Source organism: Mauremys mutica, chromosome 22, assembly GCF_020497125.1.
Source record: "Mauremys mutica isolate MM-2020 ecotype Southern chromosome 22, ASM2049712v1, whole genome shotgun sequence".
NCBI lineage: Eukaryota > Metazoa > Chordata > Testudines > Geoemydidae > Mauremys > Mauremys mutica.
This window is the reverse complement of record NC_059093.1, coordinates 664,569-691,969: the sequence shown is the minus strand read 5'-3', so window position 1 is coordinate 691,969 and position 27,401 is coordinate 664,569. Positions and strand designations below refer to the sequence as shown.

The window sequence follows — 27,401 nt, the reverse complement described above, 5'->3', positions numbered from 1 at the left end:
AAGGTTGATGGGTGTGTGTGCAATGTGCATATGGGTCTTCAGCACCCACACCAGGCTCTTCAAATCACTTTGCAAATATTTATGATGTAGCACCCCTGGGAGAACTATACAAAAATGAGGGGGTTAGTTAGACAAAAGTTAAAAGGTACAGTGACTAAAGTGAAATCCCTGCAAGTTGCGTGGGCCCTTTTTAAAGACACCATAATAGAGGCCCAACTTCAATGTATACCCCAAATTAAGAAAAACAGTAAAAGAACTAAAAAAGAGCCACCGTGGCTTAACAACCATGTAAAAGAAGCAGTGAGAGATAAAAAGACTTCCTTTAAAAAGTGGAAGTCAAATCCTAGTGAGGCAAATAGAAAGGAGCACAAACACTGCCAACTTAAGTGCAAGAGTGTAATAAGAAAAGCCAAAGAGGAGTTTGAAGAACGGCTAGCCAAAAACGCCAAAGGTAATAACAAAATGTTTTTTAAGTACATCAGAAGCAGGAAGCCCGCTAAACAACCAGTGGGGCCCCTTGATGATCAAAATTCAAAAGGAGCGCTTAAAGATGATAAAGTCATTGCGGAGAAACTAAATGGATTCTTTGCTTCAGTCTTCACGGCTGAGGATGTTAGGGAGATTCCCAAACCTGAGCTGGCTTTTGTAGGTGAAAAATCTGAGGAACTGTCACAGATTGAAGTGTCACTAGAGGAGGTTTTGGAATTAATTGATAAACTCAACATTAACAAGTCACCGGGACCAGATGGCATTCACCCAAGAGTTCTGAAAGAACTCAAATGTGAAGTTGCGGAACTATTAACTAAGGTTTGTAACCTGTCCTTTAAATCGGCTTCGGTACCCAATGACTGGAAGTTAGCTAATGTAACGCCAATATTTAAAAAGGGCTCTAGGGGTGATCCCGGCAATTACAGACCGGTAAGTCTAACGTCGGTACCGGGCAAATTAGTTGAAACAATAGTAAAGAATAAAATTGTCAGACACATAGAAAAACATAAACTCTTGAGCAATAGTCAACATGGTTTCTGTAAAGGGAAATCGTGTCTTACTAATCTATTAGAGTTCTTTGAAGGGGTCAACAAACATGTGGACAAGGGGGATCCGGTGGACATAGTGTACTTAGATTTCCAGAAAGCCTTTGACAAGGTCCCTCACCAAAGGCTCTTACGTAAATTAAGCTGTCATGGGATAAAAGGAAAGGTCCTTTCATGGATTGAGAACTGGTTAATGGACAGGGAACAAAGGGTAGGAATTAATGGTAAATTCTCAGAATGGAGAGGGGTAACTAGTGGTGTTCCCCAAGGGTCAGTCCTAGGACCAATCCTATTCAATTTATTCATAAATGATCTGGAGAAAGGGGTAAACAGTGAGGTGGCAAAGTTTGCAGATGATACTAAACTACTCAAGATAGTTAAGACCAAAGCAGATTGTGAAGAACTTCAAAAAGATCTCACAAAACTAAGTGATTGGGCAACAAAATGGCAAATGAAATTTAATGTGGATAAATGTAAAGTAATGCACGTTGGAAAAAATAACCCCAACTATACATACAACATGATGGGGGCTAATTTAGCTACAACGAGTCAGGAAAAAGATCTTGGAGTTATCGTGGATAGTTCTCTGAAGATGTCCACGCAGTGTGCAGAGGCGGTCAAAAAAGCAAACAGGATGTTAGGAATCATTAAAAAGGGGATAGAGAATAAGACTGAGAATATATTATTGCCCTTATATAAATCCATGGTACGCCCACATCTCGAATACTGTGTACAGATGTGGTCTCCTCACCTCAAAAAAGATATTCTAGCACTAGAAAAGGTTCAGAAAAGAGCAACTAAAATGATTAGGGGTTTAGAGAGGGTCCCATATGAGGAAAGATTAAAGAGGCTAGGACTCTTCAGTTTGGAAAAGAGAAGACTAAGGGGGGACATGATAGAGGTATATAAAATCATGAGTGATGTTGAGAAAGTGGATAAGGAAAAGTTATTTACTTATTCCCATAATACAAGAACTAGGGGTCACCAAATGAAATTAATAGGCAGCAGGTTTAAAACAAATAAAAGGAAGTTCTTCTTCACGCAGCGCACAGTCAACTTGTGGAACTCCTTACCTGAGGAGGTTGTGAAGGCTAGGACTATAACAATGTTTAAAAGGGGACTGGATAAATTCATGGTGGCTAAGTCCATAAATGGCTATTAGCCAGGATGGGTAAGAATGGTGTCCCTAGCCTCTGTTCGTCAGAGGATGGAGATGGATGGCAGGAGAGAGATCACTTGATCATTGCCTGTTAGGTTCACTCCCTCAGGGGCACCTGGCATTGGCCACTGTCGGTAGACAGATACTGGGCTAGATGGACCTTTGGTCTGACCCGGTATGGCCTTTCTTATGTTCTTATGTATGTTCTTATGTTCTTATGAGATATACATCATTATGTTACCGATGGAAAAACTGAGGCACAGAGAGATGAAGTGACCTGTCTAAAATTGCACAGTGAATTAGTAGAGCTGAGAATAGAACCCAGGATTCCTGATTTCCAGCCCCCCTTTCTACACTAAAGTCCAGTGTGGAATTTTTATTTCTCAGATCATCTGCAGGCATCTTGCAGGTGCCCCATGGGCTCCTTCACCCACACCATGCTCTGACTTTTCTCTCCTCTGACTTGTAGAGTTGACCTGGTTGTTCACTCCTTGAAGGACCTGCCAACTTCGCTCCCGCCTGGCTTCACCATTGGGGCCATCTGCAAGTAAGTGTGCATTGAGAGGCCTGACTTCCTGCAGGGTTTTTAAATCCCCAAGGGACCATTTCTTTACTGTTGGCATCCTGTGTGATGAGTTTGGTCGGTCTCAATCTGTTTCCCTTTGTGTAGGTAACTGTACTGCACAACTTGCCACTGTGCTTGTCATCTTGTTGCCTGTCTCAGAGGAGAGAGAGAGAGCCCAAATACCATGGGCTGTGAAGACTGAACTCTCTCTTTCTTAAAGAGGGGTTGTTGGGTGGGCTCCAAGTCAGGATTAAGCATGTTAACAGAGGGTGGTGCCTGTGGGAAGCTTGCCCTTCCGCTGCCTGTGCTGTGCCTGCTCTGTAGATGAGTAGAGAACTGACTGTCGAGAACTGTCAAACCAGCACCTTCACCAGGTCTAGATTAATTAGAAGGAAAAAGGAAGAGGAAAAGAAAGTGCTCCCTGTATTGGACTAAGGATAAGGAAGTTAGAGGCACCGCCACTAAGGACCATGAGCAGAACTGTTTCCATTTAACCACATCCTATGGAATGATGTCTTGTCTACACTGTATTTCTTTGTAGAAGGGAAAACCCCCATGATGCTGTCGTTTTTCATCCAAAGAACTATGAGAAGACCCTCAACAGCCTTCCTGAAAAGAGGTGAGTGGATGGGAGAGTTGTTATTGAACAAATTGGGTGGAGAAATGGGATAGGCTTAGACTTCTCAATACCAAAACTGCCTGCTCTTCACTATTCTTTGTGAACTCCCTGTGTTAATCCAGTTAACATCCAGACTTGCATCTGTCCCTTGCCCTTTGCACAGATTAAGAGGTGTTTTCAGTGTTGTGGTGTTGTCGTCTTTTTTTTTTTTTTCATTTAAGTTAAAATGAACCATTTGTAGGAATTAGCAGTAAAGGAATAAAAACTTAATAAGAATCCCAGGAACCATAATTATCACTATGGGAAAGAATTTCTGCTGTTGAATAAAGGAGCAAGAGCTGACCTCTCATCTCTCCAGTCATGCTTGAGATCTGACATTTTCTAAATGCTCCACAACCCCCAGAATGAATTCTTAGCACTTAATATCTTCAAAGCACTCTGCACACTAAAATCCTCCTCCCTCTCTTGACTGACATAGAGGACATTCAGCTTTGTTGGATCTCCAATGAGGTCAAGGGACTTAAAGCAGGGTGAACTTGACCCAGTGTTTTTGTGACCCACACCATGGCCAACTCCGTCTCCTCAGTCTATTGGCTTTTCCTGTTGCATTTACCTACTCCACTCTGATGGTAACACAACTCAGTGGGAGCAGACTTTTCTGTCCATGCTTCTTGACTCAGACTAAAGACTAGTCTACACTAGAATCACTACAGCAGTGCAGGTCTACTGATGTAGCTGTGCCACTGTAGCGCTGCTAGTGCAGACAGTCTGTGCCAACAGGAGAGAGCTCTCCCGGCGGCATAATTACTCCACCTTCCCAAGCAGCAGTAGCTATGTCAGTAGGAGAGTGTCTCCCACTGACATAGCGCTGTCCACATCACATCGCTTAGTGGGGTGGCTTTTTCACACCCCGAGTGACTTACGTTATACCAATACAAGCCCTGAGATGGGGGGCAAGTTCCAGAAATGACTGACTTTTCAGTCCCTCTCCTTAGAGGTTACAAGGTTCCTTTCTCTTTGGGGATCTCTGTGTTGAAATTACCCAGATGACAGTAATCTTAATTAAAACACAGAAAATAGAAATAAAACAAAAGAGATTGTTTGCTTCACAGATTTAGATTTACACAGATGTAGATTTACACTTCACACAGGCTAAACTAGAGATGACTTGTCATCTTTTTTATGGGATAAAAAGAAAAGTGAGTCGCATACATCCCTTGAAAGTAGTGCTCTGTATGGTTAGATTGGCAGCCCCCCTTGCTGTCCAGAGACACACGGTGCTGTCCAGAGAGCTCTCCCACTGCATTCTCCAGGACCTGTTTATCAGACCTCACCTTGCACACCCAGACATGTGTTCCATGACCCAGGACTGCTATCCCTGCTTTCCAAACCAGTTTATTGCAGTTATCAAAACAGAAAATAGGGCTTGGGGATTGCTACATTCTGTAGATGGTGGCCCACTGAGGAGTCAGAGATCCTTAACAAGGATTAATGTCTGTTTTGTAAAGGCCTAACAACCTAACCACAGTGACTGCTTAACAGACTAGGTAGTCTGGTTATATCTAGATTTATTCAGACCTCATGTTAAATCTCTCCATTTTTCCTTCTGCCAATATGAATGATGGATAGATCCCCGAATGTTCTCTGACTAGTTTAAAAAGGTAGTGTATGTTTCCCTGGAAGCTCCTAACCTGTCCCCAGCTAAAGGTGAGTAAATGAATCTAATTATGTTTCATTGGGGTTTTTTTGTTTCCTCTGAAGTGTGATTGGAACCAGTTCACTTCGGCGAGCAGCTCAGCTCAAAAGGCGGTTCCCTCATCTGGAATTCAGGGATATTGTATCCTTTCCTGGCAGAGTGTGGGAGTGGTATCTCAGTAAATAACAGTTGGCTTTTTTCTAGCACTTTGGTGCTATGATTAGAACCCAGACTTCCTGACTTCCAGTCCTGTGCTCAAACTAACTTCATGCTGTCTTCCTAAACTATTATGAGAGAGGAGTTTACTCTCCCTGGCCCATTCAATCCCTGTATTTTCTACTGAGAAAAGGCCCAATATGAGTCTAGCTTTTCAGAGGCAGATACACTTCACAGGAGGAACTGGCATAAGAGACACAACTCATTCCAATTCAGTCACTAATGGCTTGGGTGGGATTCAGACCAGCAGTGAAAGGCTCTGTTGTCCCAGTCTCTGTCCCTTTAACTTATTGTTTAATTCTGTACAATTATTATTTGTCAGCTGCTGACATGTCCACAGTCCCAAAGAGCCAGTGTCCAAATGATTACTTCACAACTCACAGCAAAATTCCATCTGCCACCATCTGAACAAGTTTTCCAGGATAGTTCCTCAACTCAATTATGCAAGTGACTGGAGACAGCTAGGGCCCCACAAGTGATGTTGGCATGTTCTGGTGAATGGTACTGTTTTCAGGCTGTTCTTAGAAGTCCACTCTCCTTTGGCTCCTGCCTTCCTCGTCCCATTTTGTTACATCATGGTGTAGTGTCAGTGCCTGGTGATGCTTTTGCCCCAAGCTGCAAAACCCTAGGAGAGCACAAATATGCATCAATCTTGGGAAAATCCATCTTACAGCAAATGTGCTTGAAAAGCAAGTTAGTGTGGCTTCTCTCTGAACTTATGGCGTCCACTGCTTACCACCACCCCCCCCCCACCTTCAAACTCCCCCTAATCTGTTGGTGGCTTCTTCAGGTCTGGAGGAAATCTTGGTGGCTTCCTTCTCATCAAGTGATCAATACTTCTGCAGTGTACTGCAGCAGTCTTGCTCCAGGAGCAGATGGCAGGCCTGCTTTCCCCAGCCCCACTTCTCTTGAGCGCTCATTCTTACTAAAGTTCCCCCTTTCCTTTCATTCTGTGAGGGAATCTTCCCCTTTCCCCTCTTCCGTAGTGCTTTGCTGCATGTTTGGAACACTGTGTTATACTGCTCAGACAGTAGGTGGCCCCGTGCGTAACATACATTGTTTAAGCTAACCCAGCCATACCTGGCAGTGTATTTAAAGGATCTTTTTGGAAGACACATCTGTGGTCTCTCTCTCTCAGGGCAGGTCTACACTGTAGCAGGGATCCACGCTCTGAGATTGATCCACCGGCGGTCGATTTAGCGGGTCTAGTAAAGACCTGCCAGATCGACTGCGGATCGCGCTCTAGTCGATCCCTGTACTCTACCCCCGATGAGAAGAGTAAGGTAAGTAGATGGGAGATTTTCTCCTGTCGACCACCCGCAGTAACTCAGCCTAAGGTATGTCAACTCTAGCTACGGTTTTGACGTAGCTGGAGTTGTGTAGCGTAGGTCGACTTACTGCGGTAGTGTAGAGAGCCTCAGAGAAGGAAGCTCTGTAGTTGATTGTGTTTGATCCAGAAGCCTGACCTGTTTGTATATGACACTGCATGCCCCATCCCCTGTGGGGAGTAACTGCTGCTGCTGAGGGACAAGAGATAAGGGAGGAAAGGCCCAAGCAGAGAGGAAGGGAGCAGGCTGATTAGCTGCAGGAGTGACAGCCTTTGGTGATTGCAGCAGTAGCAGCCTCTAGTGGCTGAGTTAAGATCTGCAAGCAAAGTGTCCCAGTTTGGAGATTGTGCTTCTCACTTAACCCTTTATGTAGAGAGGAAATTTAAACACCCGCTTGAAAAAGCTGGATGAAAAGGAGGACTTCAGTGCCATAATTCTAGCTGCTGCTGGACTGAGAAGGATGGGCTGGGAGAATCGTATTGGTCAGGTGAGGAGAAGCACTGTGGGAAATTCCATTCACTTCCACAGACCCTTAACCCATTCCCTTTTCAGAAACCTTAGCTTCCCCCGTCATGGATGAGCATAACATCTGCTCTGAATCCATATATATATATTATCTTGAGATTAGGCTGCATTGGAGTGAGGGTTCCACTCACTGCATTTCCCTTCCAAAGATGCATTCAGTACAACTCTTTCCATGTGTCAATAATGTTTGTTCATCTGAAAACTTCAGAGCCCTTTATAGTGCCCAAATCCTTCACGAACAGGCACTTTAGAAACATCTAATAATTTTGATAAAACATTACAACCTCCAATGAAATAAGTACCATTATACCCATTTTATGGATGGGAAAATTGAGGCACACAGCTGGGGCATGATCATCCCCAGAGTTGGGAATAGAACCCAGGAATTGTTACCTCCCAGTTCCTTGCTATAACCATTGTATTGCACTTCCTTTATGGAAATAATTTCACTCATATCCTGAATTGCTGCTTTTTGGAACATTTTAAATTTTTTTTTTTTTTTTTTTTTTTTTACATAATCTTGGATTTAGCACTGCAACATGTTAACTTATCTTTGCTTTTTCTCCAGATCCTAAACCCTGAAGATTGCCTTTATGCTGTTGGGCAGGTATGCTACGAAAAGCCAGCTGAGTAGCCAGTTGCTATGTTACAACCTAACATTTCAACTGTGTTTTCAACTCTGCACCTTTTCTGGCTGCTGTTCAGTAGGCATGTTGCATTTGGGAAGTGTACTGCAGTTGATAATTAAAGGCTAGCACGTCATCACTGTTACAAGTGATCATTCTACTCCTGAGACCTGGCCTTTCAAGAGCATGCTAATGAAAGTAGGAGTCAGCATCTATATAGAACAAGCTGATGAGAATCAGTCTGAAGCTGTGATCCTGCAGCTCACTTGTTTAGTAATGTGAAACTTTTTGTTTCTGCTTTCATCTTGTTGCCATGTGTTATAGCAGTGGGATTTGCATGTGTGTAGCGGGTAGAGCACTACATTGGAATGCCTCTAAGCCATGCAGGTTTAGTGGTTTGGGACTAAGACTGCAGACTAGAGATGCATGAAGACTGAGGACAGTGTTTCTCTCTTCCTTCAGGGTGCTTTAGCAGTAGAGGTCCGAGCTAGAGATGAAGAGATACTGGATATGGTATCTGCCTTGCATGATGGGGAAACGGTGCTATGCTGCATTGCTGAGAGAGCCTTTATGAGACACTTGGTAGGTTTGGTACCATCACTTTTCTATCCACTTCCTTCCTGGGAGAAGTAGTAAATGCTTACATAGTATTGTTAAACACCATGGTATCGGAAACCTGCTAGATTTCGTTACTGCAACTGCTAAATACAGACTACATTCAAGTGTCTTTTAACTGATTATGTGTGTACAGATATTCTTCTGTACATGGCTGACTCTGTGTTCTACAGGTTTTTCAAAGGGTCCTGACGTGGTGGATCACATAGGAACCTTGACATCAACTTTTACCTGTTTGCTGTGCTTTTTGTTTCAGGAGGGTGGATGTAGCGTTCCTGTAGCAGTCAGTACCATGCTGAAAGACTCTCAGGTGAGCAGAACTTTAAATGTATTTTATTTGGGTTCATCACTGAGCATATTTCCAACATGCACTTTTTCCTTGCCACCTGAAAATAGTTCCAGCAAGCATAGTTGGCAGCTGAGGATAGCCTTGCTATCTCCATGCTGAATCCACCAGAACAACATTGTGGAGGGCAGGGTCAAAGAACCAAGGCCAACACAAGGGTAGTAATAAAACAGCTAAGGAAGAAAAAAAATCCCTGTGTCAGTGAATACATGATGGAACTTTGTGGACAAGGCTTAGCAATCTTCTAATTTATCCTCTCAATAATTATGACTGGTGATTCTCATCCCCTTTGTAGGTAAGTCTTTTTCTGGGGTTAGAAAGACTATTCCTTTGATAAATAATAGATAAAACTTCCCCAAGATTAAATATAAACACTATCCTACAGAAAGGAAGCCTGACTTAAATAGAGGGCGCTGTCATGCAGGAAAAGAGTTACTCAACTTCTCATAACTGTTGTTCTTCGAGATGTGTTGTTCATGTCCATTCCAATCAGGTGTGTGCATGCACACGGGCATGGTAGCTGGAAGATTTTCCCCTAGCAGCAACCGTAGGGTCAGCCTGGGCACCCCTTGGAGTCATGCTTTCATGGCGCCCAATATGGAGCCCTACTGAACTGCCACCCCCTCAGTTCCTTCTTGCCGGCTACTCCGACAGAGGAGGAGGAGTGTGGGTATTGGAACGGACATGAAGAACAACAGTTACGAGAAGGTGAGTAACCATTTTTTCTTCTTCGAGTGCTTGTTCATGTCGATTCCAGTCAGGTGACTCTCAAGTTCAGGAGGCAGGGTCAAAGTCGTCAACTGATTGGAGCACTATTCATCCGAAGGCCGTGTCGTCTCTGGCCTGCTGAGTAATCGCATAGGGCGTGGGGAAAGTGTGGATAGAGGACCACGTCGCTGCTCTGCAGATTTCCTGAGTGGAGATCTGCACCAGGAACACTATTGACTAAGCCTGTGCCCTGGTGGAATGTGCAGTGATTGGGGGTGAGGGGAACCCCTGTCAGGTTGTAGCACTCAAGAATACAGGATGCTATCCATGACTAAATGTGTTGTGATGACACAGGCAACCCTTTCATTCTATCCGCTAGAGCCACGAATAACTGGACTGATTTTCTGGACGGCTTTGTTCTCTCGATGTAAAAGGCTAGTGCCTTGCAGACATCCAGAGAGTGGAGTTTCTGGTCCCTGCCGCTGAAATGCGGCTTACGGTAGAATAAAGGGAGACAGATGTCCTGGTTGATGTGAAACTGTGACACAGTCTTCGGGAGGAAAGCAGGATGAGGTCTGAGCTGCACCTTGTCCTTCTAGAACACTGTATAAGGGGGCGCTGAGGTTAGGGTCCTGAGTTCAGACACCTTCTTGGCTGAGGTGAACGCCACCTTGTAAGAGAGAGAGAGAGAGAGAGAGAAGGGAGCACGTTGCCAAGGGTTCAGAGGGTGGTCCCATTAGCCTAGAAAGGACCAGGTTGAGGTCTCAGGCAGGGTCAGGCTGTCAGATGTGAGGATATAGCCTGTCAAGCCTTTTTAAAAACTGGCTGACTGTAGGGTTAGCAAACAGAGAGCGGTGGTCCTCGCCTGGGTGAAAGGCTGAGATGTACCCTTAATTGACGACAACAAAAGCGCTTGCTGCTTCAGATGGAGGAGGTAGTCCAGAATAAATGGCACGGGGGCCAGCATCGGGGACAAATGGCGTTGCGCCGACCATCCTGAAAATCTCTTCCACTTGGCAAGGTATGTGGCTCTCAGAGGGTTTTCTATTGCCAAGGAGGACTTGTCTAACCTGGTCTGAACAGGAAAGCTCCATTGGGTTCAACCGCGGAGCTTCCACACCATGAGGAGAAGCAAGTTGAGGCTGGGATGTTGAAGTTGGCCATGATCTTTTGTCAGAAGGTCCGCAAAGAGGGGCAGGGTGATTGGGGCTTCCACGGACATGGCTAGGAGAGATGTGTACCAGTGCTGACGGGGCCAGGCTGGTGCTATCAATATAACCTGAGCTCGTTCCCTCTAGATCTTGAAGAGCACCTTGTGAATGGGCGATATGGGTGGAAAGGCGTATAGGAGACAACCTCCCCAGTGGAGGAGGAGCGTGTCCGCTCTGGAGCCCGGGCTGTGGTTCTGGAAGGAGCAGAACTGCTGGCACTTCCTGTTGTCATGTGGCAAATAGGTCTATGTGGGGAAAGCCCCACCTCTGGAAGATTGAAATCGCGATGTCTGGGTGAAGGGACCACTCGTGGCCATGAAACGACCTGCTGAGGTGGTCCGCCAGCTCGTTCTGTACCCTGGGGAGGTACAATGCTTGCAGGTGTATTGAATGTTCTACACAAGTCCCACAGCATGAGGGCTTCCTGGCACAGGGGAGAAGAGCATGCACCCTCCCCATGTGTTGATATAGAACATTGCGGTGGTGTTGTCCGTCATGATTGATACACATTGTCCCTATAACTATGCCTGGGAGGCCTGCCATGCCAGGCGCACCACTCTCAGCTCTGACATTGATGTAGCATGCCAGATCCGTCTGAGACCAAAGACCTTGAGTCCTGCGGTTTCCTAGATGTGCTCCCCAGCCCATGTCTGATGCATCCGTCACTAGTGACAGAGACGGCTGTAGAGTGACAAAGGGGACCCCTGAGCATATCTCCTGAGGGTCGAGCCACCACAGGAGAGAGTCGAGAACCGGGCGAGGCAGGATCACGATCCTGTCCAAGCTGTCCCGGGCTGGGCGATACACTGACGCCAGCCACGTCTGAAGAGGTCAAAGCCTGAGTCTGGCGTGCTGCACCACAGAGGTACAAGTTGGTATGTGACCCAGAAGCTTCAGGCAGTTTCTTGCTGTGGTTGTTGAAACCTTTCTGAGCCCTCAAATGGTATTGGTCAGGGCCTAAAACCTCACTTGCGGCAGGTATGCCCTGGCCTGGCTCGAGTCCAATACAGCACCTATAAACTCTATCCTCTGGATGGGGGACAGAGTAGACTTTGCTTTGTTTAAAAGGAGACCCAGGTTGACAAAGGTGGCTCTGATAAACTTGACCTGAACCTCCATTTGGGTCTTAGAGCAGCCCTTCATCAGCCAGTAGTCAAGGTAAAGAAACAGCTGAAACTGGTGCCTAAGTATAAACGCAGCAATGACTACCATGCACTTGGTGAAAACCCAAGGTGCTGCTGCCAGGCAGAACGGGAGGACTTTAAATTGGTAGTGGGTGGTGTTCACCATGAACCTGAGGTACTTCCTGTGGGGCTGAGTGATTGTGAGGGAATGCTGGAAGCCAGAGAGACCATACTGAACTTGATTTTCTTTGTAAACTTGTGGAGTTCCCACAGGTCCAGGATGGGCCTGAGGCAGCCTTTGACTTTCGGTATTAGGAAATATCAGGATTAAATGCCCTCATCCCTGTGCTCCTAAGGAACCTCCTCCACTGCCCCTAAAGATAGGAGCAACTTCACCTCCTGGATAAGGAGTTGCTCGTGAGAAGGGTCTCTGAAGAGGGACAGGGAAGGGAGCGGGGGGGGGGGGGTGGAAGGGCAGGAGGGCACAGAATTGGATGGAGTAGCCCCTCTCTACCGTACAGAGCACCCATCAGTCCAAGGTAATAAGGGGCCATGCACCGTAGAAAGGGGATAGACGAGACGAGAAGGTAAGGTGTTGTACACCTCTCCTTGACTGTGCCTACAAAAAGCAGGCTTCAGGTGTCCCGAGCTCTGGCCAGAAAGTTGATGCGACCTTCTCCTGCTGCTTCTGTTCTGTCTTCTGGAGCCAACATGGTGGTTCTCCTGACTAAATCTCTGAGTGGGCTGCAGCCAGAAGTGTCTCTACTGAGTGGAAGGCGTGTAGAGGCCCAGGTACCTGAAGGTGGGTCTGGAGTCCTTCAGGCTGTTTAGCCTTTTGTCTGTCTTTTCTTTAAGACACTCTCACCCTCAAAAGGCAGGTCCTGTATGGTCTGATGGACCTCAAAGGGGAGACCTGGAGCCATGAGCCCCTTCTCATGGCTACACCCATGGCCACGACTCTAGTGGCAGCATCTGCCCCATCATATGCTGCTTGCAGGGATGCCCTGGAGATCAATCTCCCCTCCTTGACCAAAGCTGAGAATTCAGCTTGGGAGCCCGAGGGAAGTAACTCTAAATTTAGCTCTCACTGAGCAAGTATTGTAGGCATACCTGCTGACGATGGCCTGTTGGTTGGAAATCCAGAGTTGCAGACCCCTGTGGCGTAAACCTTCTGGCCGAATAGGTCGTTTTTTTGCGTCCCCATTCTTGGGGGGGAAAGGTTTGGAAACCCTGCCTCTCTCGCTGCTTAGTAGCATCCACCACCAGAGAATCAGGTTGTGGGTGAGTGTATAGATGTTCGTAGCCCTTGGAGGGCACGAAGTACCACTGTTCATTGCACTTGGTGCCACTGATGGCTGTCTCTGGATCTAGGCAAAGGGGATCAGCCCCTTTCAATCCTCCTCTTGTTCTGCACTGGCGATTGGGACTGGTGCCGAAGGCTGGAGTGTCCCCGAGACACTCCATGGTGGTACGTAGAGTCCTTGGCCGTGTCTGTCTTTGGCGCCTGGTCTCTTGAGGGTGCGCTCCACGCCAAAGATGACGTGCTGGTAGTGGGATCCTCGGCACTGGGGGTCCAACTGTGGTTGAAGAGCTGCCTCCATCAGGAGGATTTTAAGCCACTGCACTCTCTTTCAGGGTTCTTGGTTGGAATTCCCGACAGATTTTACAGTGGTCTTTTTGGTGACCCTCACCCAGACACTGTAAACAGGAGGTGTGGGAGTCACTTTTTGGCATGTGCTTCACGCAGTCTTTGCAGATCTTGAAGCCTGGGGATCACAGCATACCCCAGAGGTAACCCCCATTAAATTAAACTTACAACTTACTCTACTAAACTACACTACGCTATCTGAATAAACAAGGTGAGTACAACAGGAATCGAACTGCTAGGTCACTTGCCGGAGCAAGAGCAAGGGAAGTTACAGCTATTGTCACTGGAGGTAAGGAGGAACTGAGGCGGTGGCGGATCGGCAGGGCTCTATATTGGGCATCATGAGGGTGCAACTCCAAGGGGCTCCCAGGCCAACCCTACGGTTGCTGCTGGGGAAAAATCTTCTGGATACTGTGCAAGTACGCGTGCACACGCCTGATTGGAATCAGTATGAACAAACTCTCGAAGAAGAAACCATGGTTTCAAACAAATGGTACTTGTCTCCTACCTCTTGGGCAAGGAGGGTTGTGGAGGCAACATGCTTGCAAGCTTCCCATGACAGAACAGCAACCCTTTTCAGCCCATTAAGGAATGGTAACAATTAGGTTACATCCATGCTTGTGCCTTGTACCTTTCCTAAAACACATGGATTGCTCTCCCATGATGATCAATAATGTGACATGACTAGCCCCTTTAATCATAGGATCTTGGTAAGCTTCAAAATACACCTGTAGGCCTAGACTGAGCCAGAAAGGAAGCAGTTTTTCCAACAGTACATGGGAGTCAATGGCAGAATGGTTTCTCCAACTCTTACTAGTTTCCTCCTCAGACCAGAAAAAGGGGATGCTTGGGTTGGTCATCACAGATGCCACATACCTTTATTGTGTTTTGCCCAGTTGTATTTGACAGGAGCTGTCTACAGCTTGGATGGATCAGATACCCTGAAGGACACTATGCAGACTGGTGTTAACTACCCACAGCAGGTAAATAGATACATGCCTCTTAATTTCAGTTGGTTTTAACCTTCAAACTTCAAGTCAAATGAAAGAAACAAAACCAGACCTTTTTACCATATTTCTTTCAGTCTGGTCCTTAAAATCTTTAATCTTTACAATGTTCTCTGATAAGCCTTATAAAAATGTATATGGCAACCTACTGTTTAACCCCCAGGTTTCCCTGCTGTTTTACATTCAGTATCTTTTTTTATTTTTAGAATGAAGAGGGACCCAATGATGATACACAGTATGTTGGCATCACTGCCAAGAACATTCCTCGTCATGCTCAGGAGGCCGCAGAGAATCTGGGTGTTGAACTAGCCAGCTTACTGCTGAGCAAGGGTGCTAAGCGTATCCTCAATGTTGCAAGGCAGCTCAATGATGCCAGATAAACTCCTCATTCCCACCCACCAGCAGCTCTTGCAGTTGGCATGATTCCTGCATGGTCAGAAGTTTGACAGAAAGAAAACCGTGGACTTTGCTGCTGCACTGTTATTCTCCCTTAGGTGGAGTCTCTTAATTTACACACTCATCCCATTTTCCTTGTGGATCTGAAAACAAAACTTAAAATATTAAACTCTGTAATTTGAGTAGTTATGCCTGTTCAGAGGATACAATCCTATTTGCAGTTTCTCCTCTGAGCTATCTTTTTGGGTGGTTTGTTTCAGCAACTTGTTTACCCCAAAACTATAAGCAAGCTCTTTTGAATACAGTAACAAGAATAACTCCATACAAGAAATAATGCTAAAATGGTAAGGGATATAAAGGTGCCCTTTTTGGCTTGTCTACGCTTACCAAGGATCAACATGTGGTAATTGATGCAGCGGTGGTCGATTTAGTGGGTCTCGTTAAGACCCACTAAATCGACTGCATATTGCTCAACTCCTGTACTCCTGATGGAGAAACACAAAGGGAGTGGACAGGAGCCATAGCATAGTATGGACCCCTCTGGTAAGTAGATCTAAGCATGTTAACTTCTGCTACGTTATTTATGTAGCTGAAGTTGCGTAACTTAGATCGATCTCCCTCCATAGTGTAGACAAGGCCTGAATTAAGTCTAGCCTACATATACCTCCTTTGGGCTTAATCCTGAGCCCTTCAATAACTGGCAATTGATTAATATGTGCCCAATAAGGGCCTCAGTGACCTATGTTGTGTTTATATTTAAACAGAAGAACCAACATTTCTGCACGCAACGACAAATGTTTATTCACTGCCATATAAATCAATACTAATTGAACTTATTTAAAAAACCATTAGTGTATTCATTGCCAGACTGAATTAACCATAACCGAGCACAGATATCTAAGTGCAACGTAGCATGAACTTTCCTTATAAATATCTACTTTTGAAACTAGGTTTGAAATAAGATATGTTCCCTTACACCAGCGTGGGCAAACTTTCTAGCTTGAGGGCTACATCCGGCTATGAAAATTGTATGGCAGGCCATGGCTGCTCACAAAATTAGGGTGGGGGTGTAAGGGCTCTGGTTGGGGGTGCAGACAGAAATGAGTTAAGGGTGAAGGGAGGGGTTGGGGTGTAGGGTGCTCTGGGCTGGGACTGGGGTTTGCAGGGTGGGAGGGGGATCAGATTGGGGCAGGAGGTTGGCTCAGAAGTGCAGGCTTAAGGCAGCACTTATGTCAAGCAGCTCCCTGAAGTGGCATGTCCCCACTCCAGCTCCAATATGGAGGTGCAGTCTGGGGGCTCTGCTGTGCACTGCCTTGTCCACAGGCACCATCCCTTGGCCATGGTTCCCAGCCAATAGGAGCTACAGGGGTAGGGCAGAGCCCCCTTTGCTCCTGACCCTGATCAGCAGTTGGAGCACCAGAGCAGGGCAAACCCTAGCCTCTGCTCCCCAGCAGGAGCTGGAGGCCTGAATTAAAACAGCTGGCAGGCCAGATGCAGCCTATAGTTTACCTACCCTTGCCTTACACCAGGGGTAGGCAAACTGCCTCCCAGGGGCCACATACAGCCCTCCACAGTCATTTTAATCTGGCCCTCAAGCTCCTGCAAGGGAGCAGGATTGAGGATGTGCCCTGTGCTGCTTGTGCCATGGCTCCCAGAAGCAGTGGCATGTCCCCACTCTGGCTCCTATGCATAGGGGTAGCCAAGGGGCTCTGCATGCTGCCCCCACCCCAAATGCCACCCTTGCAGCTCCCATTGCCCAGGAACCACCTCCTGTACCCCAACCCCCTGCCCCAGGCCTGATCCCCCTCCAGACCTAACCCAGAGCACTTTCCTGCACCCCTAACCCCTCATCCAGAGCCTGCATCCATCTGGAGCCCTCCCCCCACCCATCACCCCTTTTTTCTGGTCCCACCCACCCCCTCATACCCCAATTTCATGAGCATTCATGGCCAGCCCTAGAGTTTCCATACTAAGATATGGCCCTTGGGCCAAAAAGTTTGCCCATTCCACCTTACACTCTAATCCTTCCAGGCTCCATAGTCCATTTGTTTTACATTAGTAGAATATGCATTTGAACTAGTGATTCATCCCCTTCATCTTTCAGGCCAATACTAGTGTCTCTTTAAAGCATAAAAGGCCAAGATGGTGTTTTGTAAATGAAACAATGGGTTGTTTCAATGTCTATACAACACCCATTGACAATACTTTACTTATGAAGGGAATTGTCTCCATGCCCATTTAAATCCTTATTCTTCTTTAGGCATATACATAAACACAATTTCTGGCCCTTGAACTAACAGTGCAAGGAATATAATGCTACAGAAATAGGTCACTGCATATTTTATTACCCAAAACTCTTTGTGGGATGTACAGGAAGTTACAAAGGCTACCACAGCAGATTTAGCAGTGTCCAAGTGAAAGGACACAGCTGAAAAGAGAAATGGTTGCTGTTTTGTTAACGAAAAGTTTACTCTAACCCTAGATTTTTCTCTGGTTTGATTCTGTAGTGGCTCTACTGAGCTTCTGGCTGCAGATACTGTCTGTTGAAACAGGTCAAACAAAGTATGGCTTCACTGCAGAATCAAACTAGCAAATAGTTGTAACATTTTAGACAAAATTTTACAGCACTTTAGAGAGTCACACCACTGCTGAGAGAAGTGAAAGCTGCCTTCTGCTCAAGAGGGTGAGGGCTTGTTAGTTTACAATGTTTTGGATTGTTGTGCTTGATCTGATGCAAAAGATGCCCTCGGCCTTAAAGTTAAAAGAAAAACAAGATATGTAAATATACATCTTTCACAGCAGTGGCACTTTGAAACAGGTAATTAAACAGCAAGCATGGGCTCCTTTAAAACAAACAAAAAATTTCTGGAAAAGTATAGTGAGGCAGCTCCATAGCTGCATTCTGATATGTCTCTGTTCAGTTCTCCGTCGGTACCATTTGAACAGTTACCATAAGATCCAGGAGCAGTTTTTTAAGCTTCCCCAACAAACCTCAGGGGGCGACTCTTGAAGCTACTTGTCCCCCGTACGAGTCTGTTACGGGTCAGTTTGCACTGCTAATGTTGAAGCATCTCAGATAGGCAAGAGGGTGTCAGCGGAGGACCAGGAAATTGCAGAGCAAAAAAGAGACCCCGCAGCAGCTTCCTCTGCCACTAGGTCTTTGCAAACAGCAGCTTCACGCGCAGGGAACAATAGGGTTCGGTAGCAGCTGAGTTGGTTATCAAGGCACGTGCGCAGCGTTAGGCTCGGCTCCCCCGCTTCGTACAACGGACAGCCGGGCGGGAGGCCCCCCCCGGCAGCTTCCCCACTCGACCCCACCGGGCAGTGGCTGCGCCTCTAATACACCCCCCCCCCTTTGCGGAAAGCTCGACTCCCTCAACCCAGCTTAAGGCGCCGGGGGCCTGGCGCTCTCCCCGCCCACGGATCCGCAGCTCCTTGGGGAGCGGAGCCGGGGAGTGGTGGTGGTGGTGGGGGGTGTCTCCGCCGGCGGCGCGTGGCCGGCCCTAGTATTCCTGCGATTGCTGGCTGCTGCCCTTCTTGCCGCTCTTGGCCGGCCCGGCTCCGCCGGCGCCCGCCTTCTTGGGCAGCAGCACGGCCTGGATGTTGGGCAGGACCCCGCCCTGCGCGATGGTGACGCCGCCCAGCAGCTTGTTGAGCTCTTCGTCGTTGCGCACCGCAAGCTGCAGGTGCCGCGGGATAATGCGCGTCTTCTTGTTGTCCCGCGCCGCGTTCCCCGCCAGCTCCAGGATCTCCGCCGTCAGGTACTCGAGCACGGCGGCCAGGTACACCGGCGCGCCCGCGCCGACGCGCTCCGCGTAGTGGCCGCGCCGCAGCAGCCGGTGCACGCGCCCCACCGGGAACTGCAGCCCGGCGCGGGACGAGCGAGATTTAGCCTTAGCGCGGGCCTTGCCGCCGCCCTTGCCGCGGCCGGACATGGCGCCGGGAAACGGGAGCGACACACGCGGCTCGGCCACCCGCTCCGAGAGCCCGAAACCGGGGCTCTAGCCGCAGAGCGAACACCGCTGTCTGAGCGCGAACCCGCCACTATTCATTTATATAGTCCCCGGCGGAGACCTCGACCCCGCCCCTGGACGGTGACGCTGCGCTCTGCCATTGGTTGGCCGCCAGACGATTGTCTCTCCGGGATTGGTTAGCCTCACGATCCGGCAAAGTTTTATGCGTGTATTGGCTGCTAAAATAAGCCAATCGGAAGGCAGGGCGCCAAATTCAAAGAGGCGCAGAGGCCAAGACGCCACTAACGGAACGGAGGAGCCTCGTTCTCGCTACTTCCTCAGCTCCCTTTCCCTAGGCTGGGTAGCAGCGGCCTTCGCTGCTGAAGGGGCCGGTTCGGAGCCCCGCCTTCCTCAGGGCGGACACCCCTGGCTGTGGCCACTGCTTCTCGCTAAAGTCAGGGCTTGGGCACCAGAGCCACCAGGGACCGCGCGGCCAGGGCTCGAACACCCGCTGGTAAATCCATAGCCCCGGGGCATTGCCTGGAGCTGGTAGTGCACCTGCCCCGTGAGCAAAGTGATGGCAAGGGAGAGCCAATCATTACGTAAAGCAGCACGCTGGGGGAAGATGCCATATCCCAAAAATATATTAGGGGCAAGGGATGGCAGGGGGCCCTGGGTCCTCTTCCTCCCCTGGCCTCTTTCCCAGCCCCGGGGACAAGAGATTCAAGTCATTTGTGTATCTTCCTTGTGCCGATTATTCCAAGTAGTGCTAAAGTCTACTGGTCCGTGATGCTCATGGAACATTAACACCAGTATCGGACAAATTACCTCTGTTCCCAACCAAAGCATAGGAAAAAAATTCAGCAGAGAGAAGCCACTGTAAGAGTCTTTACTCACATCTGAAAAGGGGTCTTGTGATTCACAGAGACAAAGCAGGATCACTGCAGCCATTTGGAGGGGAACCAAAGAAAGTAAAAGGTGGATCAAGAGGTGCTGGCATTTCCTTCACCCCTGGCAGCTCAGTCAAACATCATAGAACAAGCGTACTAGCTGGTACCGGATCAAAAATGCAGTGGTGCTGCCCACGACCTACAGAGGGAAAAACAAAGAAGAGAATTGGAATCCAGCTGTGCTAAATGCTTCACAGAGGTATGAAGACAAAGTCCCTGTATCAAACAGCTTATTGGTACTTCTGCATATGACCAACCTCTGTAAGTAACACGAGTTAATTTAAAATATTTCCACATCTTTACTTACATGGGAGGTGGGGTGGAAATGAGAAGACTGGGCAAGATTATTCTCTCTGAGGAGCATAGAATCATAGAAGATTAGGGTTGGAAGAGACCTCAGGAGGTCATCTAGTCCAACCCCCTGGTCAAAGCAGGACCAACCCCAACTAAATCATCCCAGCCAGGGCTTTGTCAAGCCAGGCCTTAAAAACCTCTAAGGAGGGAGATTCCACCACCTCCCTTGCAGTATGGTTCTTTAGAGCAGAGCAGAGCTACCCTGGGGAGGTGAGAATCAACCCAGGCAATAGCAAGCTAGTTGGTGTGATAGAAGGGAAGGAATACAGGGGTAGAATCAAATGTTCCCAATGCCTAAGAAGTTTAGTGTAGATCCACGCCCACTGCGGAGTAGGTCCTCCTCCCTGAGGGAGCATTTGCCTGACCTGGATGAGCAGCAGCAGGACAGTGAGGGTTTGCTCTGGAGCTGGTCCAATAAGCTTTAACACAAAGTTAATGAGTGTCATGTTATTGCACTCTGTGTATTCTTCATCTTCATCCAATTCCTGTCTCACATCCACTATATGTAAGGTCTCTGATACCTGGGGAAGAGATGTGTGTTAAGCACCATTTAATTAGATGCATTAGTTGTTTACTACTTAGAGCCTAGTATGGTGCAGGCAGATGTACTGAAAGCTTCTTCCACAAAACCCTGCCAACAATGCCTTCTGTTGTTCCACTTCTATGTTCTGATCCAAAACTCAGTGAAATCAATGGAAAGACAGATCAGGCCCCTGGCAATCACTGCTAGTCATGCTTCATTTTGCAAGGTAATGTGGACAAATGTCCACTAAAGATTGGGATGAGACTATACTGAACTTGTTTCCTTTTACTCAGGACTTGACCCCAGGTGCCCAGAGTGTATGGTTGCTATTGGAAGGAAAATTTTACTTGTCTTTCTCAGGTTACCTTTAGAATATACTTTCCCAGTGCTGAAAGACTTTTGGTTCTGAATTTAGAATAACTCATCTCCAGCTTCCCTGTACCAGGATTGAACCTGCAAAAAACATTGAAATATTAGTCCAATTGCAGTAAAGAGGCAGCTTAATCTCTCTATAAAAGAGACAGGGTTGTTTAAAAAGTGGATGGTGGAATCAGCTGGAGGAATCCTATGCACGTAATAGGCCCAATAATGTTAGGAGTCTCAGGTGTGTAGCCACTCAAATAAGGCAGGGGCAGGAGAATTTGGGGGGGGGGCAAGGGGGGGCATTAGTTGGTCGTCTTTAAATTGCCACAACATTCTGCAAAGTAGAAAAGACATACACACAGACTCACTCTCTCTCTCCTATAGTGCAAGAACTGTCAAAATCTTCTGATAACAGCACCTCAGGGTTTGGTATAAACACTTTAATCTCACCTGTGCTGTTAGGAACAACCATTTTATAACATTGTTAAGGAACAATGTTACAGCTCTGGTCTTTACAAAGCTATAACTTTTGTTAACATGGTAATAACTCAGACAACAAACCATTACCCAAGCATATTAGGGACCGGTGCATGGTAACTAGATCCTCCAGCATGGTTGATTTTACATCACGGACATAAACTTGGTTTGCATTAAGTCATGCTAGTAATAAAATGCCACATGAGGACTCCGCAGTTTCTACCTTCTGGGAACCAGTAGGAAGGACATTACTATTGCTGTTTGGTGGGAGACAATTTTCTGCTGGGCTGAATTTACAGGGCAGCAGCTCCTCTCTTTACACCCTGCTGTTTGCAACAGGAAAGGTTAGAGTTTTTTGTTAAGTTTAAATGTTGTGGAAAACACTGGGAACCATAAAATCATGGCATCCACAATCTTTCTAGGTCCACAGTTTTCTCCTGCCCTTGGGCAAGAAGAGGGCAGTTGTTGCCAAGTGAAATTCCCCACACAGTCCTGGTAAAGTCTTTGTCTCTAGCTGATGACTAAGGTCTACATTTCACTTCTCATTCCCTCCTCTAGCCACAACAGATGAGGCATGTATTTTATCCTTTAGGGAAATCTGCAGACACCCTCACCCCCATTTCAGACCCAAAACAAAGCCAGATTCAAAGGCATCTCCTTGTTCCAAATACATTGCATCTCACAGTCACTTACAACTTGTTACCTGGGCAGCCGATGACGAGGACAAGGAATGATGTGGAAGAGCTGAGGCAAAGAGTAAAGGAAGTTGAGGACTTGTGGGATGAAGAAGAGCAGCATTGTCTTGCTGAAGTGCCCAAGGATCCCCACCACAGCAAACGTCATACCAGCAAAATAGCAGAAGGTGTCACCTACAAACACGCTGGATGGATACCTGCAACCCACAGATAGAAAGAATGGGGATGGGGCATAGTATTAGTGTTGAAGATCAAGTGTAGGAAAGTATGGCATTTGCAATCTTACTGCAAGATTTTAAATCTAGTTTCTGAGCTATTTGTTGGAGAGAATAGGGGATGGGAGGACAGATTGTCTTGTGATCAAACCACAGAACCTGGAGTCAGAAGTCCCTGTTATTGTGCAGTTTTCTGGTGCAGTCAAAGGCTTCCAATGGATCAATGCACCAGAATCTATGTGCTCCAGCCAGAATATAGAATACTTTGATCAGCTGTCCATTGTTCTATTTCTGAGAGCTTGTGAATGTTTCATTCCTTGTCTCCTCTCTAAGTATAAGGCGGAGGAGGGAGCCTTATGATACTATGAACACTTGTTTATTCCATGCAGTCTCTTACCAGTTGTGGTAAAGCAGCCCCAGAGTAGTAAAGAAAAAAGGAATCATGAAGTAGAGAGAAAAAATGTGATCATCTCTATAGTCTCCTGTAGAAAAGAGAGAGAACAAATTACTGACAACTCAACATCAGCCACAGTGGGCCAGAAGTATGTCCTGGAGTCAGAGTGCGGATCTGTCCATCTTAGGTTTGTATACAGTGTCTGTCAAGAAGGTATCTGGAGAGTCCTCAAGAGAGTTACACTAATACACTGGACCAGATACAAATGGTTGTCATGGCCCCACTTGGTACATAAGCATTATCCTCATCTGAAGATCTGCTCATCTTTCTAGACATCAAACATTTCCAAGTACAGGCACCTAGCTCCCTTGGATCTTTGCACTGATTCAGAGCCCCAAAAAGACACACACATTTTTCTTACCATTTAATTCAACAACATTGAATGTGATGATGGAAGCAGCTATCACCAGAGACTGTCCTGCCTCAAGCCCATTAATTCCAGCAAGAATGTTGATGGCGTTGGTGCAAAACACTGCTAGCATGCCCATGTACACATAGTACAGGATACCTGCAGATCAGACAAAGAGAAGGGCCTTCACATCCAAGTTTTAAAGGGGGTCTAGATTCAATTTTGTAATATGTACCACTTTGCCTTAATGAATGATCACAGCACATTCACAATAGTCTAATAATAAACATCTCTTGCTCACAAGAAGTTGGTATTATACACACACATAGAGATATGGAAACAGAGGCAAAGACAGATGATGGTGCAAAGGTCACAAAAACAAGTCAGTGACAACACTGAGAACAGAAGCGAGGCCTTCAGATTCCTAGTTCTGCGCTTTGGTCAATTTGCCATCCACATTTAAGCACCAACAGCATTTGGCACTCATGAACTTAGAGCATCATCCTGTAAAAGTGTTGAGTGCTTCTCTGGGCAAAGCTGAGAAAATGATAAATTGCTGAACTAATAACTTCATAAGGCTATCAACCCAGTTCTCTGGTACCACAATCTATGTTCCAAATAATGGATCTGCATTGGGAGGAAACACAACTGTGCACAAATTGCCACCTGCCATCCTCAGGAACTGTGGCTTTAGGTCACCGTTTTACCCTTGTGACTTGTGTTAAGCTGATGATCTTCTTGTGCTCCATCACTCACCCAGGTCCAAGTGCATCCCCAATAACACCCGGAAGGGCTTGGGCACCACAATCGTTGTGTTCCCAAAGTTAGTGAAGTAGACCATAAGCAGAGGAAGGGAGGCCATGGTAGGAAGTAGCAGCTTATGTCGCCAGCGCAGGTTCAGAACATCATCTGCAAAGCCCAGGAAGATCATGCAGCAGATGGCAAGAAGGGAGCCAATGAACTCCACAAACTGCAAGACAGAGAGATGACAGGACCATGGTTATTAGATACATAGCCACCAGTCCTCCTTTTCACATGCCAAGGAAATCACATTTGGCTTTGAGATATGATACATTTGAAGACCCCCCAACAAAATATGACTGTATTTCACTCCAAGTCTTAGCTACATGCAAGCTATCCTCACTGAGACTTGCAGGTCCTAATCCCATGGTGGAGAGCAATACAGGCTTTAAAAAGCATCATGGAGGGAGACACTTACCTCATGGTGTGGAAATGCCTTGCACTGCTCCTCTACAAAACAGCTCAAAAAGGGCACAGGAATAAAGCAGAAAAGGATGATCAAGAACACAGCACCACTGATCACACCTTGGGATTCAGGACTGAAACACAAAGTGGGGTGGGGAGATTTAAAAAGAAAATCACTTTATACCCAAGTATTGAGAACTTTGCAGCTAGTCCTGCATTCTCACTGCTTCTCCACTGGAATGTCATAATACAGGGAATATCCAGCTGTAATGGTGCAATGTTTTGAGCCCAATACTCCTAATATCCAACAGCAACAAAGCTATTAAACCTCACAACAAATTTTTAGCCTCTTAAAATTCATTGTATTGTAGCCCAGAATGAAGATAAGCCCATACCCAATAAGAGAGCTTTCAGGTACTGACCTAGCAGTTTCCCTTTACTGTACATCTGCATTTACTAAATCTTTCGTATTGATTAGAATATAAATTCTCTTTGTAAATGCCAGTGCCCGTGCTGCTGCTTAGCTAAGCAGCTTGTCAGTGACTGTAAAATAAATAATATTATAAACAGAGATTAGGTTGAACCAGAATTTCAGATCCTAACTCTCACAAAATATGAGGAAAGTCAGAGGTCCAGAGCAAGAGAATCCATAGGTAGCATCTTCACTGAAGCACTACAGCAGTGCAGCAGCAGCTGTGCTGCTGTAGTGGTTTATGAGTATACAAGCCCAGTGTGGTGCCTGGATTGGTTTATGTTTACGGAACAATTAAAGGGAAGATAGAAGTGATTAATCAAGACAGGAACATAAGACAATCACACTGGCTACAGTTGCTAGATTTGAGAAGTATCCTTTACAAAGCAGGACCTACTTCTGACAATTCTGAATGTTGTTACCAGAAAACAGAGGGACCCAAATACCACTTAATAAATAATATGCATACAGTAGTTTGGATTGCTCTGGCACCTTCCAGCAAATAATTTCAAGGTACTTAATTGTTTAAAACTGAATTAGTTAAGTCTCACAACAACCCAAATATCATCCTAATTAAATGAAAAGAGAGACAGAAGCAGAGATGTGTGTAAGATCATACATCAAAATCAATTCCCTTTTCCATGCTTTAATCAGTAGATTATGCTTTCTCTTTATTGTAGTCATTTTAAAATGTCAAGCAATTTGTAACTACCATAATTATTACCACACAATAAAACTTAACGAATCAGTAGCTGTTACTCACATGGGCTGTTTAGAAGTTTTGTTCAAGTCTATCCCGAAGAGCTTGGCAGCAATGAAATGATCCTTGAAGGCTGGGATCAGCGTCAGGGTAGCCACGAACCCCAGGAGAGCACCACAAAAATTAATCAGCAAAGGGATCACAGGTAAGCCCCACATATCAGAGACACCCTCGAGGAACAAGAGGATTTTGTGTGTGGGGGGGGAAGCAGCAGCAAAACTGATCACAAGAGTCACTCAGTTGCTAAAGTCAAGGTACTCACTCTGTGTACCTGTGTTTATATATTGGTTACAGTAGGTGTGTCTAGATAGACGTTCCACTGTTTGAATGTGGGTGTACAGCTCCAGGATCAGCTGCATTCAAGTCTGATTCTGAATTTGACTTCTGATCCGCATAGCTTTACAAAAATGTAAATTTGCCTCCCCTGCTTCAGGAGTGCGGCGCTTCCCAGAGGAGGGCGTGGGTGAATCCTCTCCTTCAGGTTGGGCTAATCCAAGCTCTTTGCTTTCTGGTAAAATATACAAATAATAAAGCACAAAATAAAATCACATCAAAATACTGAGCTTCTTCCCTTACCCGGTTGGCTTTTAAAAAACAACAAATCCGGAAGCGTTTTTTCTCTCAAGGTCTTCACTTCCCTGAAGATGTTTCCAGTCGGACTCTATATAACATGGCACCAACCTCTGCCCTTTCCCTACGCGCTCTCGCAGAGAGCCGGCCGAGTACCTGGCCGCCATCTTTGATAATGGCAAGGGAGACTAAACGCCACTTTAGGATTCTAACTAGCGCAGCTTTGGTCTGCGCCCGAACTGCCTCAGCCGTCATAGACGTTCAGGGGCTGGGACTGGATCTGCTCAATCTGGTGCAAGGAGTAAATACGAATGTCCCCACTTGGCTCTGGGAATTAGTTCATCAGTGCCTCTCCAGAGGCAGCTGAGTTGAGGTTTACAGTGAGAAGAGCTGCACGAGGTAAGTGCCAAATTTGGGGGTTAATGTAAATTAATTGCAGTCTAATGGCTGCCCGGACTCCATTTACCCACATCAAAGATGGCTACCTGAAGCCTCATAGGGTGCCAGGTTGGCCATGCTCCTGCTTTTAACTACGCGTCATCTTCTTTTGATTGGACCCAGTCTAGGTGCACCGAGCCCAATGGAAATTCAAAGTGTCAGTGACGTGCTGATGAACTACAGAGGAGGGTTCTGGTCCGTTAGGTGCAGTATTACAGGAGTTGATCCTCAGTGCCATTTTTATGAGCCGTCCCTAGTTTTCTCCAAAGTGGTTTGTGTTTAAGAGACTTTCATGATCACTCTGTGGGAGCCATCGAAGTGACTCTTTGCAGCACTGTAGCATTATGATGATTCGCTTCCTCTTATTGCAACAGTCAGGGTAATCCTGTAGTGCTGCAGAGGGTAACTAGTATAATTATTATTGCTACTGTAGAAATATTTAATTATGGTACTTTTTTTTTGCAAGAGATCAGCAGTGTATTTGTGTTTAATTATTGTCATGCTGCCAGTCAATATTACCTATTGTCTGCCTAACTGGAGGGCTTTGCCTAGATGCACCTGCTTCTCTGAAAGATGCGTCTGCTTTCCTAGTCCTTTCCTGAGAAGAGAGATGGTGATTGATAGGGGAAATATGTCAAATGAGGGTTGGATGGTAAAGTTATTTAGGATTAGGAACTTTGGGGGTATTATCTTTAAGACCCATTAGTATATTCCTTTTTCCTCTCTAATTTATTCTGTAGTGGAGTGTGTTTTATATAAACTACACTATACTTTTATCATGAAGCTTTTAAATCCATAA

At 46.3% G+C, this 27,401-nt stretch overlaps 4 protein-coding genes across 7 annotated transcripts in view; 2 read left to right on the top strand and 2 right to left on the bottom strand.

Annotated features, from left to right (window-relative positions):
- The window catches only part of HMBS (hydroxymethylbilane synthase), a 37,115-nt gene extending 22,236 nt beyond the window's left edge, over nt 1-14,879 (top strand). For both annotated transcript variants that reach the window (XM_044997043.1, XM_044997044.1), the window contains 9 exons: nt 2,663-2,740; nt 3,300-3,377; nt 5,139-5,214; nt 6,991-7,104; nt 7,711-7,749; nt 8,231-8,350; nt 8,640-8,693; nt 14,317-14,403; nt 14,634-14,879. In XM_044997043.1, coding sequence (XP_044852978.1) covers nt 2,663-2,740; nt 3,300-3,377; nt 5,139-5,214; nt 6,991-7,104; nt 7,711-7,749; nt 8,231-8,350; nt 8,640-8,693; nt 14,317-14,403; nt 14,634-14,807 — 820 coding nt within the window. In that variant the 3' untranslated portion in view covers nt 14,808-14,879. The remainder of the gene's footprint in view (nt 1-2,662; nt 2,741-3,299; nt 3,378-5,138; nt 5,215-6,990; nt 7,105-7,710; nt 7,750-8,230; nt 8,351-8,639; nt 8,694-14,316; nt 14,404-14,633) is intronic.
- A 723-nt stretch (nt 14,880-15,602) lies between these two features.
- LOC123354799 (histone H2AX) lies at nt 15,603-18,872 on the bottom strand. Its single transcript, XM_044997055.1, has one exon. The coding sequence runs from the start codon at nt 18,756-18,758 to the stop codon at nt 18,327-18,329; it is 432 nt and encodes a 143-aa protein (XP_044852990.1). The 5' UTR covers nt 18,759-18,872; the 3' UTR covers nt 15,603-18,326.
- An 856-nt stretch (nt 18,873-19,728) lies between these two features.
- Nucleotides 19,729-26,251, bottom strand: DPAGT1 (dolichyl-phosphate N-acetylglucosaminephosphotransferase 1). Of its 2 annotated transcripts, XM_044997053.1 has the most exons (10): nt 26,171-26,188; nt 25,598-25,667; nt 24,376-24,496; nt 23,913-24,126; nt 23,169-23,315; nt 22,751-22,835; nt 22,147-22,335; nt 20,969-21,056; nt 20,446-20,601; nt 19,729-19,865 (listed from the first exon to the last, which is right to left on the bottom strand). In XM_044997053.1, the coding sequence occupies exons 4-10, from the start codon at nt 24,085-24,087 to the stop codon at nt 19,800-19,802; spliced, it is 906 nt and encodes a 301-aa protein (XP_044852988.1). In that variant the 5' UTR covers nt 24,088-24,126; nt 24,376-24,496; nt 25,598-25,667; nt 26,171-26,188; the 3' UTR covers nt 19,729-19,799. The 2 variants fall into 2 exon arrangements, with proteins under 2 accessions (XP_044852988.1, XP_044852987.1); XM_044997052.1 differs by having other exon boundaries at nt 25,598-26,251.
- Nucleotides 19,859-27,401, top strand: part of C2CD2L (C2CD2 like) — a 50,530-nt gene continuing 42,987 nt past the window's right edge. The window contains exon 1 of one of the 2 annotated variants that reach the window (XM_044997051.1): nt 19,859-19,987. The gene's annotated coding sequence lies outside the window, so the exon portion shown is untranslated. Of the gene's footprint in view, nt 19,988-26,339; nt 26,564-27,401 lie in introns of those variants that run through there. The other variant, XM_044997050.1, reaches the window with a different exon arrangement.